Raw genomic sequence first — 16,541 nt, 5'->3', positions numbered from 1 at the left:
GTCGTCGTACAGGACAACCTGCTTCTACGGCCACCATTTTTCGGTGGATCTGGTCTGCTATTTCGGAAGCTTACCGCTGCAAGGGGAAGATCCCACCCTTTACGGATTTGGCTCATTCAACCCATTTTTCGGGGTATCCTGGGCACTCCGCTACGTGGCTTCGGCCTTGCAGTTCTGTAAAGCGTCCACGTGGTCGTCTTTGCACACTTTCACAAAGTCCTACCAGATTCATACCTTTGCATCAGCTTATGCTCCTCTGGGCCGTAAGGCGTTGCAGGCGGCGGTGGTCCAGCTGTCCACCTGACTGATTTCCTTACCCACCCAAGGGACGGCTTTGGTAAGTCCCATGGTCTGTGTCCCCCAATGGAGCCAATAGAGAAAAGGAGATTTTTATGCTTACCGTAAAATCTCTTTCTCGAAGGATCCATTGGGGGACACAGCTCCCACCGTTTTTCTGGTGTTCCTATTTCAGTTATCTGTCCGAGGGTGTGTTCAGTTACCTTTTTCTTCTGGTTGCTCGGACACTTTGTGGTTTTTCTCTTGACCTGTCGGTCTTCTCCTATTGCTCTGGGAATAAAACTATTACCTCAGGTGCCTGTGGGTGGGTATACCCTGCTGGGAGGAGCCGACTTTTCTTGTTGCCATAGTGTCAAGCCTCCTAGAGGCAGCAGCATATACCCATGGTCTGTGTCCCCCAATGGATCCTTCGAGAAAGAGATTTTACGGTAAGCATAAAAATCTCCTTTTTTGGGTTGTACATTTTATGGCAAAATAAGTGATGACATTACAAAGTACAATTGGTCACGCAAAAAACGAAAATGCAAAAACAAAATGGGCTGTGTCCAAATACCAGACAACTGCCTGATGCAGCAATTTTGATTGATTTTGTAGAAGTTATGGAGACTCACTATTTTATTGTTTTATTGTTTTCCTTCCTATTGTTTTTATCTTGCTCTCAAATTTCAATTAAGGTCCCTTTGGACCTAATAGATCCTTTGTGAATATGCGTAACACTGTTTGGATGAACGATTATGCTCCACCAGTCAAGGTTATTATGCATGTTCATATGTAAACTCTGATACATCTGATGTCATAATATGTTATATGTTACATTTCTTATGTTTATAAAATTCAATAAAAACATTGTGAAACTTAAGGGGTTATAGTCCTCTATGGGGACAAAAAAAGAAATGCGTTGGTAACTTCATATACAAGATATTAATAAAAAGCGATTAAAAGGTCCCATCAAAACAAAAACGGTCCCGTTAAAACTACGGATCACGGCGCAAAAATGAGCCCTCATATATTCCTGTATGCTGCAGAAAAATAAAAGAGTTATAGGGGTCAGAAGAGGACAATTTTAAGCATACTAATTTATATGCAAAATGTTATAGGAGAAATTTATCAAAACCTATGCAGAGGCAAAGTTGCCCATAGCAACCAATCAGATTGCTTCTTTCATTTTGCAGAGGCCTCGTTAAGAATGTAAGAAGTGAGCTAATTGGTTGCTATAGGCAACCAGGCAACTTTGCCTCTGGACAGGTTTTGATAAATCGCCCCCATAATTTTTTAAAAGTAGTAAATAAACACAACACCTATATGGATTGGGTATTATTTTAATTGTATGGGCCTTTAGAATATAGATAACATGTAATTTTACTGAAAAGGTGCACTGTGTAGAAACTGAAGCCCCCAAAATTAGCAAAACAGGGCAGGGTTATTTAAAATTTTCACCATAGTTTTTATGGTAACATGAGTGATGTCATTGCAAATAACACTTGGTGACACAAAAACAAGCCCTCATATGGGTCTGTAGATGGAAAATTGAGTTATGGCTATTAGGAGGTGAGCAGGAAAAAACTAAACCCTAAAATGAAAATTAGGCTTGGTTCTGAATGGGATGTCCACACAAACATATAGAAAGCTCTGTGCAGATACACAGATGCAAACACACTTATAATAAAACAAAGTTCCAGGGAGTCCATATGAAGAGAAGTCCTTGCAGAGTGCTTTCTCCAGCCCCTCCTTTGTTCTGACAGCAGATGGGAGGAAGCAGGCTTGGAGGAAGGGGAGGGACCATTGCATGGGAAGGAAAAGAACGGGCCCCTTATATGTATAATATGGCCAGGGCCGCTGATGGCAGTAATGCCCTGATGGTGGCCCTTGCTGGAGGATGTGAGGTTATGGTGGGTCCCATGTGCCCCATAGCAGTTGAAAGTGTATGGGCACCCTAACCTTTGACCATGAAATAATAAGGAAAAGGTCAAATCTATCAAAACCTGTGCAGAGAAAAAAATGTCCAGTTGCCCATAGCAACCAATCAGATTGCTTCTTTCATTTTTAAAAAGGCCTCCGAAAAAGGAAAGAAGTGGCCTGATTGGTTGCTATGGGCAACTACTCCACTTTTCCTCTGCACAGATCTTGATAAATGTATTCCATGGTGTTAAGTGCTTTATGAAACTGTGGTAACTGCATTTCTACTACAGTGAGCAAAACAATGGGCATTCAATACATATGATGGTCCTCATGGCCAAGATAAATAATGTGGGTGTCACGTTGTCAAACCCCTCAACCCTACTGACATCATTATATCATTAGATTAAGCCTTTCCAACCAAAGTGATACTCGTTTTTTCACTTTACTTTTTTCCTCCTTGTTTTCTAAGGGTATGCTCACACTGCAGATTCCATCTGGCGGCCGCTGCCGAAATACTTCGGCGGTAGGACTGGGCGGCACTGTAGTCACCATTGACGGCTATGCAGTGCTCGCAGACTTACGCTCAAAGAATGAACATGTACTTTCTTTGCGCGATACAATTTCAGCAAACAGGAAATTCCCCGACTGCTGGGATATGTAGAATTTAGAAAAATTGCACCCTAGAATAAGTGGAATGCACTGTGTATGTGTGGCCAGCTCTCCATTCATTTTTTGTATGACTCCTAAACATTTCCAAGCACTGAGCTCTTCAATATCCAGAAGCCCCAAAGACAGTGAATGGAACTCTGGCCAAGCATGTGGAATAGTGTTGATACTATTGTATGCTAAATTGAATTGAAATTAGAACAATTTATTTCAATATACTAGAGGATGAATATGCGGATTACCTGAGCAAGAATCTAAATAAAGAGGTTGGTTATATAGAAGGCACGTAATGGTCACATGCCCAAATAACAAAAATAGAGACCATCATCACATTAAGAAGTAAAAAGTAGAAGATAGAGGAAAGAGTTAAGGATAAGTGAATATTAAATATCTTTGCAATGAGGACGAGAGCTGCCATCTACGAGTGAACCTCATCATGGTACCAGAACCGAATGCTAGAATTTTTTCAAAGGAGTACACTGTGTTCAATTTATTTAGGATAACATCTATAGATGGGTGTTTTTCAATGGTTTGTAAGAGTATTATTGGGTATGATACAGATAATACAGATAAGATCCCTATGAGAAGAAGGGATGATAGTGAGACCTAGAAATAGTAATGTTGACTGGGGGTTCCAAGTAATTGGATGTTGACACATTGCCTCATTTAGGGTCTTGCAGGATGCCCAAAAAGGTTGGATACATGGGCAGGTCCATAATATGTGGTACAAAGTTCCCATCTGGCCAAGACCCCTCCAACATCTGTCTGAAGAGCCAGGGTATGCTTTGGCAATTTTATCTGTGGTAAAGTATTACCACCTTATGGTCTTGTAAGCTGACTCCAAGTGGGAGGAGCATTAGAAGGTTTTATTAATACATTTGAAAGCATATTGCCACTGTTTAGTATCAGTAATAATGCCTAGTTCTTTATAAAATAAGCGCAGAAAATACCTCTTGGAACAGGTATCGGACCTCAAAAAGGAAGAGTAGAATAACCTAAGACCCTAGGAGGGGGGAAGAGAAGAATTTGACGGTGGGAGTTACCAAGATTTCTTTTTCCTCAGTGATATGGTACCCCCAATGTTGCCAACATTCTTTTTATTAGCTCAGGCTTTTAACCCCTTAAGGACCCAGCCATTTTACACCTTAGGACCCGGCCATTTTTGCACATCTGACCACTGTCACTTTAAACATTAATAACTCTGGAATGCTTTTAGTTATCATTCTGATTCCGAGACAGTTTTTTCATGACATATTCTACTTTAACATAGTTGTAAAAATTTTTGGTAACTTGCATCCTTTTTTGGTGAAAAATCTAAAAATTTGCATTTTTCTAACTTTAAAGCTCTCTGCTTGTAAGGAAAATGGATATTCCAAATAAAAAAATTTTTTGATTCACATATACAATATGTCCACTTTATGTTTGCATCATAAAATTGACAAGTTTTTACTTTTGAAAGACACCAGAGGGCTTAACCCCTTAAGGACTCAGCCCATTTTGGCCTTAAGGACTCAGACAATTTAATTTTTACGTTTTCATTTTTTCCTCCTCGCCTTCTAAAAATCATAACTCTTTTATATTTTCATCCACAGACTAGTATGAGGGCTTGTTTTTTGCGCGACCAGTTGTCCTTTGTAATGACATCACTCATTATATCATAAAATGTATGGCGCAACCAAAAAACACTATTTTTGTGGGGAAATTAAAACGAAAAACGCAATTTTGCTAATTTTGGAAGGTTTTGTTTTCACACCGTACAATTTATGGTAAAAATGACATGTGTTCTTTATTCTGAGGGTCAATACAATTAAAATGATACCCATTATTATATACTTTTATATTATTGTTGTGCTTAAAAAAAATCACAAACTTTTTAACCAAATTAGTACATTTATAATCCCTTTATTTTGATGACCTATAACTTTTTTTTATTTTTCCGTATAAGCGGAGGGATGGGGGCTCATTTTTTGCGCCATGATCTGTACTTTTTTTTGATACCACATTTGTATATAAAAAACTTTTAATACATTTTTTATAATTTTTTTTTTAATAAAAGTAGGAATTTTGGACTTTTAAAATTTTTTTTCGTTCACGCCGTTCACCGTACGGGATCATTAACATTTTATTTTAATAGTTCGGACATTTACGCACGCGGCGATACCAAATATGTCTATAAAAAATGTTTTTTACGCTTTTTGGGGGTAAAATAGGAAAAAACGGACGTTTTACTTTTTTATTGGGGGAGGGGATTTTTCACTTTTTTTTTACTTTTACATTTTTTTACATTTTTTTTTACACTTGAATAGTCCCCATAGGGGACTATTCATAGCAATACCATGATTGCTAATACTGATCTGTTCTATGTATAGGACATAGAACAGATCAGTATTATCGGTCATCTCCTGCTCTGGTCTGCTCGATCACAGACCAGAGCAGGAGACGCCGGGAGCCGCACGGAGGCAGGAGAGGGGACCTTCGTGCGGCGTTATGAATGATCGGATCCCCGCAGCAGCGCTGCGGGCGATCCGATCGTTCATTTTAATCGCGAACTGCCGCAGATGCCGGGATCTGTATTGATCCCGGCACCTGAGGGGTTAATGGCGGACGCCCGCGAGATCGCGGGCGTCGGCCATTGCCGGCGGGTCCCTGGCTGCGATCAGCAGCCGGGATCAGCCGCGCATGACACGGGCATCGCTCCGATGCCCGCGGTTATGCTTAGGACGTAAATGTACGTCCTGGTGCGTTAAGTACCACCTCACCAGGACGTACATTTACGTCCTGCGTCCTTAAGGGGTTAAAAGTTCAGCAGCAATTTTCCAATTTTTCACAAAATTTCCAAACTCACTATTTTTCAGGGACCAGTTCAGGTTTGAAGTGGATTTGAAGGGTCTTCATCTTAGAAATACCCCACAAATGACCCCATTATAAAAACTGCACCCCCCAAAGTATTCAAAATGACATTCAGTCAGCGTTTTAACCCTTTAGGTGTTTCACAGGAATAGCAGCAAAGTGAAGGATAAAATTCACAATCTTCATTTTTTACACTTGCATGTTCTTGTGGACCCAATTTTTGAATTTTTACAAGGGGTAAAAGGAGAAAATGTATACTTATATTTGTAGCCCAATTTCTCTCGAGTAAGCACATACCTCATATGTCTATGTAAAGTGTTCGGCGGGCGCAGTAGAGGGCTCAGAAGTGAAGGAGCGACAAGGGGATTTTGGAGAGTACGTTTTTCTGAAATGGTTTTTGGGGGGCATGTTGCATTTAGGAAGCCCCTATGGTGACAGAACAGCAAAAAAAAAACACATGCCATACCATTTTGGAAACAAGACCCCTTGAGGAACGTAACTAGGAATTAAGTGAGCCTTAATACCCCACAGGTGTTTCACGACTTTTGCATATGTAAAAAAATAAATAAAATAAAAATTCACTTAAATGTGTTTCCCCCCAAATTTCAAATTTTTTGCAAGGGTTAATAGCAGAAAATACCCCCCCACAATTTGTAGCCCCATCTCTTCTAAGTATGGAGGTACCCCATAAGTTGACCTGAAGTGCACTACGGGCGAACTAGAGAAGAGAAGGAGAGCAAATGCTCAGAAGAGAAGGAGTCATATTTCGCTTTTTGAGAGCAAATTTTGCTCGGGGGCGTGTCACATTTAGGAAACCCCTATGGTGCCAGGACAGCAAAAAAACATGGCATACCATTTTGGAAACTAGACCCCTTGAGGAACATAACAAGGAATAAAGTGAGCCTTAATACCCCACAGGGGTTTCCCGACTTTTGCATACGTAAAAAAAATAATTATTTTTTCACTAAAATGTGTGTTTCCCCCCAAATTTCACATTTTTGCAAGGGTTAATAGCAGAAAATATCCCCCAAAATTTGTAACCCCACCTCTTCTGACTATGGAGGTACCCCATAAGTTGACCTGAAGCGCACTACGGGCGAACTACAATGCTCAGAAGAGAAGGAGTCATATTTGGCTTTTTGAGAGCAAATTTTGCTCGGGGGGCGTGTCGCATTTAGGAAGCCCCTATGGTGCCAGGACAGCAAAAAAAAACCCACATGGCATACCATTTTGGAAACTAGACCCCTTGAGGAACGTAACAAGGAATAAATTGAGCCTTAATACCCCACAGGGGTTTCACGACTTTTGCATACGTAAAAAAAAAATATATATTTTTTCACTAAAATGTGTGTTTCCCCCCCAAATTTCACATTTTTGCAAGGGTTAATTGCAGAAAATATCCCCCAAAATTTGTAACCCCATCTCTTCTGAGTATGGAGGTACCCCATAAGTTGACCTGAAGTGCACTACGGGCGAATTACAATGCTCAGAACAGAAGGAGTCATATTTGGCTTTTTGAGAGCAAATTTTGCTCGGGGGGCATGTCGCATTTAGGAAGCCCCTATGGTGCCAGGACAGCAAAAAAAAAAAACACATGGCATACCATTTTGGAAACTAGACCCCTTGAGGAACGTAACAAGGGGTACAGTGAGCATTTACCCCCCACTGGTGTCTGTCAGATCTTTGGAACAGTGGGCTGTACAAAATTTTTCATTTGCACAGCCCACTGTTCCAAAGAATTGTCAGACACCAGTGGGGTGTAAATTCTCACTGCACCCTTCATTACATTCCGTGATGGGTGTAGTTTCCGAAATGGGGTCACATGTGTTTTTTTATTTTTTTTATTTGCGTTTGTCAAAACCGCTGTAACAATCAGCCACCCCTGTTCAAATCACCTCAAATGTACATGGTGCACTCTCCCTTCTGAGCATTGTTGTGCGCCCCCCAGAGCACTTTGCGCCCACATATGGCGTATCTCCGTAGTCGAGAGAAATTGCATTACAAATTTTGGGGGGCTTTTTCCCCCTTTTACCTCTTGTCAAAATGAAAAGTATAGGGCAACACCAGCATGTTAGTGTAAAAAATGTATTTTTTTACACTAACATGCTGGTGTAGACCCCAACTTCACCTTTTCATAAGGGGTGAAAGGAGAAAAAGCCCCCCCAAAATTTGTTAGGCAATTTCTCCCGAGTACGGCGATACCCCATATGTGGCCCTAAAATGTTGCCTTGAAATACGACAGGGCTCCAAAGTGAGAACGCCATATGCATTTGAGGCCTGAATTTGGGATTTACATAGGGGTGGACATAGGGGTATTCTACCCCAGTGATTCCCAAACAGGGTGCCTCCAGCTGTTGCAAAACTCCCAGCATGCTTGGACAGTCAACGGCTGTCTGGCAATACTGGGAGTTGTTGTTTTGCAACAGCTGGAGGCTCCATTTTGGAAACAGTGGCGTACCAGATGTTTTTCATTTTTATTGGGAAGGGGAGGGGGGCTGTGTAGGGGTATGTGTATATGTAGTGTTTTTTTTACTTTTTATTTTATTTTGTGTAGTGTAGTGTTTTTAGGGTACAGTCACACGGGCGGGGGGTTACAGAGAGTTTCCCGTAGCGAGTTTGAGCTGCCACACAAAATTTCCTGCGTCGCAAACTTGCAGCCTGATACTCACTGTAAGCCCCCTGCCCATGTGAATGTACTCTGTACATTCACAGGGGGGAGGGGGACCTCCAGCTGTTGCAAAACTACAACTCCCAGCATGCACAGTCTACCAGTGCATGCTGGTAGTTATAGTTTTGCAACAGCTGGAGGCACACGGGTTGGGAAACACTGAGTTATGAAACAGACAATGTTTCCCAACCAGTGTGCCTCCAGTTGTTGCAAAACCACTACTCCCAAACATTCTCAGGCATGCTGGAAGTAGTAGTTCGGCAACATCTTTAGAGCCAGATGTTGCCGAACTACAACTCTCATTATGCTTGGAGTTGTAGTTTTGCAACATCTGGAGGACTACAGTTTGCAGACCACTAATACAGTGGTTCCCAATCTGTGCCCTTCCAGATGTTGCAAAACTACAACTCCCATGCCCCCTCAATGCAAGTCTATGGGCGGGGCGTGGGCTTCATTTGCTAGGCCAAACCCGACAGTTTTTATAGGGTTTTGTGAACTAAATTTAGGCGCACTCCTGTGCGACACTTTTTGTGAAATGGTTGGACAAAAAATAGTCCGCATTCTCACAAATCACTCAGAGAGTTTGAGAAAACCCTACAAAAAATGGACGTAACCCGACATTTTTCAAAAATCACTCCGTTTTTTTGTACAAAACCCAACGAAAAAGCGGAGAAGAGTGAATTTTGAAAACCTGACTGCCAGAGGCTGGTGCAAAAACTGGTAAAATGGTCGTTTTTTTTCCCCCAGCATGTATTTTATGGGCAATATGCATAAACTAGGTAAACCAAAATTACAAAGACTGGTTCACTAAATTCTAATTTCATCAGAACTTATATTCCTGACTTGATAGGATATATTGACAAATATTTTATTTTTATATCGTAAATGTGTGGAAATTTTACTGTTTACTTTGATGTTTGCATTGTTACATGGTAGTACTTTCTAACTTTATCTGTGATTTATTCAATATTTATAGCACAATTTTATTTGTAGGATTGCGAACATAATCCACTCACAGCCTTTTCTTCCATCTGGTCTGTAGAATATTGTCCCTATGGCTTGCAGCCTCAGTGTCAAAATACATGCTCAAATGGTATTCCCAAATTGTGAAAGTGTGTTATTTAAAATCGTTATGGTTCACAGAGCAGATTTCACACCCAACTCAATTTCTCAGGAATTCGGCAAATGCTTTGGAGATGTCATGCTTTTGCCTGGTTGTTGGGGGTGTCTCTTGCCTCAGATTTTCACAGACCTGAAGAGCCACTGTTATTTATTCCCACATTTTGTTGTACCTTCCGGTGCTGACAACAAATACCCCTCGTGCACCAAAAAAAAAAAAAAGGACATCTAGTAAATAACACACAAAAAAAGAAGAGGACAAAAAGAAACCAGACAGACAAAAACCCTACACTCTTAGTAAATCAGGGCCAATAAGTTTATACATCTAAATGGGATGGTGCATCAGTTTTAGCAAAATGCTTATCTATCTGCCAAATCGATCCAAACCTAGAGGTTAAAAAAAATTTATATTTAACTATTATACTAAATTTGTTTTCAGCCATCTTTTTTCTTATTTACATTTTAACCTGAATAGGAACTTTTTTAAATCTGTCTATGACAAACTTTTTACATATTTTTATTTTATTTCATTTTTAGGTCCCAGTTTTCAAACGTAGCATTTGTTTGTCAAAATGAACCTACTGACCCTTCAACATGGCGCCCCTTATCAGTGGCGTGAACAAAAGTTGTGGTAATACTTTGGAACACAAGGTACTTTTTGCAACAAAATCTGTTTGTTTAAGAAATTATATGGTGCAGTCAATATCCTTGTGAAAATGAAGAATAACCGTTTGGCAGTCTGCCAGTCCCTAATGTTATTTTAATTTGGAATCCCTTGTCGTATGACACACGTTCATGGAATCATAGAAAAGTAACCGTACCTTTGAAGTATTTTAATATTTACAATTAATTAAGTGGATTTGACCTGTTTTGTTGGACATTGAAATTTGCTGTATTCAGATTTGCGCACATTAATCATAAGTGTATTTTTCGTGTAGCTGAGATGGATGATGATGATGACTCCGGTCTTCTTGATTTTATTGGGTAAGACGTTTACTTTATATATATATATATATTTAGATGCATGAAAATGGCTAAAATTAATTGTAGTTGGATAATCTTTTGGGTGAAAAACATTTTTTTTATGATTAACAAAGTATATTTCAATTACATAAACAGAACCTCACAACCTTTATATCATAAAAATGCCTTGTTAGAACGTATAGCAAAAACATACAATACAATCAATAAAACAGAGACTGACAACATAGAGAACATCGATTATGCAAAAGAATAAAACAAACACAAAAATTGTTTACAGGTGCATAACCAGTGACATGTCTAAGAAGAAATTTACGTTTGCTAATGCCATATCATTAGCATGAATAATATAAGTTTATAGGGGTACTCCACTGGAAAATATTTTTAAACAGATTTGTAAATTTCTTCTAAAAAATCTTAACCCTTCCAGTACTTATCAGCTGCTGTATGCTCCACAGGAAGTTCTTTTCTTTTTGAATTTCCTTTCTGTCTGACCAAAATGCTCTCTGCTGGCACCTCTGTCCATTTTAGGAACTGTCCAGAGTAGGAGCAAATCCCCATAGCAAACCTTTCATGGCGCAAAAAATGAGCCCTCATACATCATGGTAAATGGAAAAATAAAAAAGTTATAGGGGTCAGTAGAGGTCAATTTTAAACATACAAATTTTCATACAAAAGTGTATAATTTTTTAAAAGTAGGAAACCCCCCCCCCCTAGTATACTACAGTTTTAGGTCCGGTCACAAAACTGGATATGGGTCAAAAATGAGCCGACCGGAGTCACCATTTGATTCCGGTTGGCTCATTAAAGTAAATGGAGTTCAGCGCTGGTCCGGCTGGTTTACAGGAGAGCCCGGTTTGCCCCTCCCCCAGCCAGATCCGGCACCCGTAGTGTAAAACCGAGATGTGAATGCAGTTTGGTATTGTTTTAATTGTATTGACCTAGAGAATAGATATAACATCTCACTTGTAGCGAAAAGTTCAACAGAAGCTTTTTTTTTTTGTTCAATTTCTTACCATAAATATATTTTGGTGGTAAAATGAGTGATGTCATTACAAAGTACAGTAGGTGGCGCAAAAAAACAAGACCACAAGGTCTGCAAGTGGAAAATTGAAAGCATTATGGCTTTTAGAAGATGAAGAAGAAAAAACAAAAGTGCAAAAAAAATTAAAAATAAACCATGTCATTAAGAGGTTAAAGAACTATAAATGACAAATGAGCATCATTCATTTAACAATGCTGGGTGACATTTTTTAATCCTTTCACTGCTATAGTGAACTGAGTTTTAGGCCAGATTTAGAAATATTTTTATGGTCAGTATTTTTAGGTGAAACCAGAAATGGGTTCAAAAATGTCAGGGACCGACTAGGGGACAGGGAGAGTGAGCCCTAAAGTGACCCTAAAACCGCTCTCACCTGCCTAACCGGTGGATCGACAACTGGGCGCCGGTCCCTTCCTGAACTAAAGTGCAGGGGCCTAATAAAAACACATACTAATAATTAGTCGGTCACAAACCAGAAACATAACAGGAACACAGAACTCCATAGTATAAAAGTTCAGAGGGCACAGATCAGAGATTTAGTACAGAGGACACTATATCGGCGGTCATGAACAGAGGACTCCATAGATCAGCGGACATGAACAGAGGACTCAGTGGTTGTGAACAGAGGACACTATAGTTCGGGGGTCATGAACAGAGGAAACTATAGATAAGTGGTCATGAACAAACTCCAAAGAACTGAATAGAACTTATAAACATATAGATTTCAAAACATCAGACAGACAAACGGATGAGTCTGAACATACTCCAGAAACAAAACAGAAATAAGCTGAATCCTCTAGAAAAGCCTCCGTTAGACACAGGAATAACAATACCCTCTGAGTCCCCACAGACAAGTAACCGGGATCTATCGCTAAACAGGAATATTCGCAATCCCTTTGAACACCTCCAGTAGACAAGGAGTCCCCATAGAGCAGTAACAGGGATCTAACATAGGACACTGAACACACAAACTGGACACACCATTCCTCTAACAAAGTAGCCATTAATAATAAATTGAAATAGACTACTGGCCAACGGCACACTCCACAGTGTGGTCAGAAGCTGACCTACTAGGAAAACAGAAATATAAAACACAGAACTTCATATAAACGGATACAAGAGCAAACACAGTGTGAACAGACACATAGCAGAAAGGATATACAAATCCTAAAACCGACTATACAAACACAGATTAAAAGCTACTATAAGCATGCCACCTAACCATGGCTAAAATCAGAAAATACAAAGTGCATGCTAAAGCAGAGATAGTAGATAAAAGCTCAAACAAAGAGTGTTTCACCAATTGCTCCATGCAGCATGTCCAGCATCTTAGCAAGTCAGGATAAAATTAAGTCAATCACCAGCCCAGAGGCTAGACTGGGCTTAAATAGACACACTCTAGGAGCTATTGCCTGAAAAAGCCAGAGGCATTAACTATTCCCTGCCCAGGGAACATGAAACTGTTCACACACAAGCAAATCAAAATGGCGTGTGAACACAGACATAGACAGACATGACAAAAAAGCTGCAAATCTTTCCACTATAATTTTGTTTTACCTGTGTAATTTCCACTCCTAAATGCTAAAAATACTGTGTGTGAACCCAGCCTTTGTTTTCAAATGTTTTCAAATAGAAAATATAAACATTTTATATTTAAATCATTTAGACAATTTCTTAAAAAATTACTTTTAACTTTTACTTTTTTCTTCAAGGGACCCACAGGCATTAAATTACTTTCTGCATGGATCTGGCTGTAAAGTAAGTTGTAATTTTATTTAAATTAAGTAAGTTAATTGACAAAACTTTTAGGGTAGGCTCAAGTGATGTGTATTTGCTGCTGTGTGTTTTCTTACCCATTGAGGTCAATGGGTATAAAAATAAGTCAATGGGTAGAAAAATACACAGCAAATAACGGCATGCGTGTCCCTACCCTTAGGCTAAGTTTCTGCATCTGGCGTTTTTTATGGCATTATTTCATTTGTGTGGAAATTGCATTTTCTCTATCGGCTCCATTGGGGGACACAAACCGTGGGTGTATGCTGCTGTCTCTAGGAGGTGTGACACTATGGTAATAAAAAAAAGTCAGCTCCTCCCAGCAGGATATACCCGCCTTCAGGCTCTGATCTAGTCAGTTTAAGCTTATTGTCTGAAGGAGGTGGACATGGTCTGGATTCTTCAGACCAGGTCTTCTGATTTTTTATTTTCCTAGTATAGGGACGTGTTAGTTTTTTTTATTCCTTTTTCTTTTCTGTTTTCAGGTGGGGGCTCAGGGACTCCGGTTCCCTGTTTCACCATTGCGAGTAAGGGGGCACAGACATTGCGTATATGCGCTGTTCACCCCCCCTCGCCAACGGTCAGTGTCTGAGTTGGTACCTCATGGGTCCGGGTCCCCCTATTTTTCTGCTCGCCTCGCTCGCGCATAGCAGCTAGGCGTGATGCAGGGACAAAAAGCTGACTGAAGACTTCACTGAAGACTCCATTAGGTAAGTTCTTCTGAATGAGGTAAGTACCCCTCTTTTTCTCCATAGGTACGGACTCGCAACCTCTGGAGACCCCCTGTTTTCATCTTCAGGTTATGGGGCTGGCTTATACAAGGGCTGCACTTTATTCTGGGGGAGCAGTAGCACCTGAGGGGGCATGTATTATGGGGCACTCTACTTAATGGGGCATATTATTGGGTGTTATTTTATTATTGGGTGTTTTCGGGCCGGGCGCTCTCAGTGCCGGCTTACTTTCGTTTTGGCGGCAGCGCCTTATACGCGGCTGTCAAGCCGCGGCGCTGCTACGAGTCGGGCGCTTCAGCGCCTGCTTGCTTTCACTTTCGCCGGCCGTCTCTGCCGGCGTTTAGGCCGCCCGCTCTATTCCCACGAGCGCATATGCGGCTAGACATGGCGCTCGGGACAAGGAGCGGGTGCCATGACAGTTCTTCTTCGGCCGGTCTGTAGCTCCGCCCACAGGGCTGGGAGCTCTCAGAGGCGCAAAGCAGCCTCCAATCAGCGCCGTGGGCGCGATTTTCAATGTGAAGGGGTCTGTTACTTTGTGCCTTGCTTCAGGCACGCCCCTCCCTTCCTATTGGATGGCCTGTTCAGTCTCTCTGGCTGCACGGAGCGAGTTCTCGTCACTGCAACTGACAGGGGACACAGACTAGGGTGAGAAAGTTCCTGTCTCCTTTTTCCCACATTATGTCCGTACCCAGGGCTGTTCCTCCCTCTAAACAGAAACCTGGATCTTCAGTGACTTATTATATCTGTAAGCACTGTAATACCAAGATGTCTGGCTCTGCTGAGCCCACTTGCCCTGCCTGCTCCACTGCTCCCCCAGACCCCCTGGTGCCCCCTGATGCCCCTTCGGTCCCGGTGGGTTCAGCCGCTCCTCCAGCCTGGGTTTCTTCCCTGACCCAGTATATGGCTGACTTGACCCAAGTCTCCCGTTCGGTGGCTGAGGCCTCCCGGGAAGTGGTGTCCGCCTTGAAGGGGTCTTCCCTGCGCAGGACCTCTGAGGGGGCCTGCTCCATGTCTCCTCATACTTCACGCTCTCACAAGCATGCTAGGGGTGCCTCGTCTGACTCTTCCATTTAGTCTTCTGATAGACGTGAGCGTTGCCCTCGCGGGTCCCGCCCCCCCATCATCTGGGCACAATCGTCGCTCCTCCAGAGGACGTTCTCGGAGTTGCAGCTCTGCCACGCTAGAGCTGCGTACCCGGTCTGGGTCGCCCCCCTCCAGGACTGCCTCTACTCATTCACATTCCCCTGGTGAACTGGTGGACGAGGCTTCCGAGCCAGCATCTGAATCAGAGGACTGCTCAGACTCAGTTGCAACGGTGAACTCATTGGTGACAGCCATAAGAGACACCTTTCACTTGGAGGACCCAGGATCTTCGGATGTCAATCCAGGAGTATCCTTTCATCGTGCTAAGCCAGCACCTCAAAGGTTCAGCTCTCACGCTGACTTTGACGACATTCTGGAATCCGCATGGAAACATCCAGACAAGAGGTTCCCGGGAATCAAGACAATTCAAGAGCGTTATCCATTTGACTTGGACTTCCAAGGACTTTGTCGCTAAGGTGGTTTCCCCTCCCTCAGTGGATCCACCAATCTCCCGGATCTCTAAGGCGACTACACTGCCTCTGGCAGATGCCACTGCCTTCAAGGATCCCACGGACAAGAAGGTAGAATCTTTAGCGAAGTTCGCTTCTGAAGCAGCTGGCTCTTCTCTTCTTCCCATCTTCGCCTCGACATGGGTGTCCAAGGCCCTGTCGGAGTGGTGCCAAAAGCTCCATCAGGATATCTTAGCGGGCTCCCCCCAGAGGATCGATCTGCTCTGGCTCTCCAATGCTCTAAAGCTGGGGACTTTCTGTGCACAGCTTCCATGCAGTCAGCCCGTTGTTCTGCCTTTGCTGTGGGTCACCTAGGGGCTCTCCGCCGCTCTATGTGGCTTAAAGCTTGGAATGCGGATGCCGCTTCCAAATGGTCTCTCACTGAGCTTCCCTTTACAGGTGGCCGTCTTTTTGGCATCTGATTATCTCTGAGGCAACGGGAGGTAAGAGTTCCTTGTTACCTCAGAATAAGGCTTGCCCTACTTCCCAAAGGAAGTCCTTTTCCTTTCGGTCCTTTCGGACCTCTGGCCCCAGTAAAGGGTCCGGGCAGGCGCCCTCGCTGGACGAGAAGGCTCCCTCGTTCCGGGCACGCCCGTCTTGGAAGTCGGACTCCAACCGGTCTGGCCGTTTTGAGCCCAAATCGGGCAACCGCAAACCCACTTCTGCATGAAGTGAGGCCCCCACCCGCGGTTTCTTTTCGGGTGGGAGGTCGTCTCTTGTTTTTCCGAGACATCTGGACCTCACACATTCAGGACTCTTGGGTCAGGGACGTGGTGTTCAACGGTTACCGGATCGAATTCGCCTCCCTTCCGAGGGATCGTTTTTTTTATCCCGGGCCCCCTGGTCTCCTCCTCTGGCGAAGCAATTTCGAGCGGCTCTCCAGTCTCTGCTTCTCCAGGGGGTTATCTTCCCCGTTCCTCCAG

The 16,541-nt window shown here is 42.5% G+C and overlaps 1 protein-coding gene across 8 annotated transcripts in view; it reads left to right on the top strand.

Annotated features, from left to right (window-relative positions):
• BICRAL (BICRA like chromatin remodeling complex associated protein) overlaps nucleotides 1-16,541 on the top strand; it is a 90,494-nt gene that overhangs the window by 39,436 nt on the left and 34,517 nt on the right. For all 8 annotated transcript variants that reach the window (XM_056568182.1, XM_056568181.1, XM_056568180.1 and 5 more), the window contains 3 exons: nucleotides 10,037-10,150; nucleotides 10,438-10,483; nucleotides 13,235-13,280. In XM_056568182.1, the coding sequence (XP_056424157.1) occupies nucleotides 10,443-10,483; nucleotides 13,235-13,280 (87 nt within the window). In that variant the 5' untranslated portion in view covers nucleotides 10,037-10,150; nucleotides 10,438-10,442. The remainder of the gene's footprint in view (nucleotides 1-10,036; nucleotides 10,151-10,437; nucleotides 10,484-13,234; nucleotides 13,281-16,541) is intronic.

This window comes from Hyla sarda, chromosome 3 (assembly GCF_029499605.1).
Source record: "Hyla sarda isolate aHylSar1 chromosome 3, aHylSar1.hap1, whole genome shotgun sequence".
NCBI lineage: Eukaryota > Metazoa > Chordata > Amphibia > Anura > Hylidae > Hyla > Hyla sarda.
This window is presented reverse-complemented; position numbering and strand designations above follow the sequence as displayed.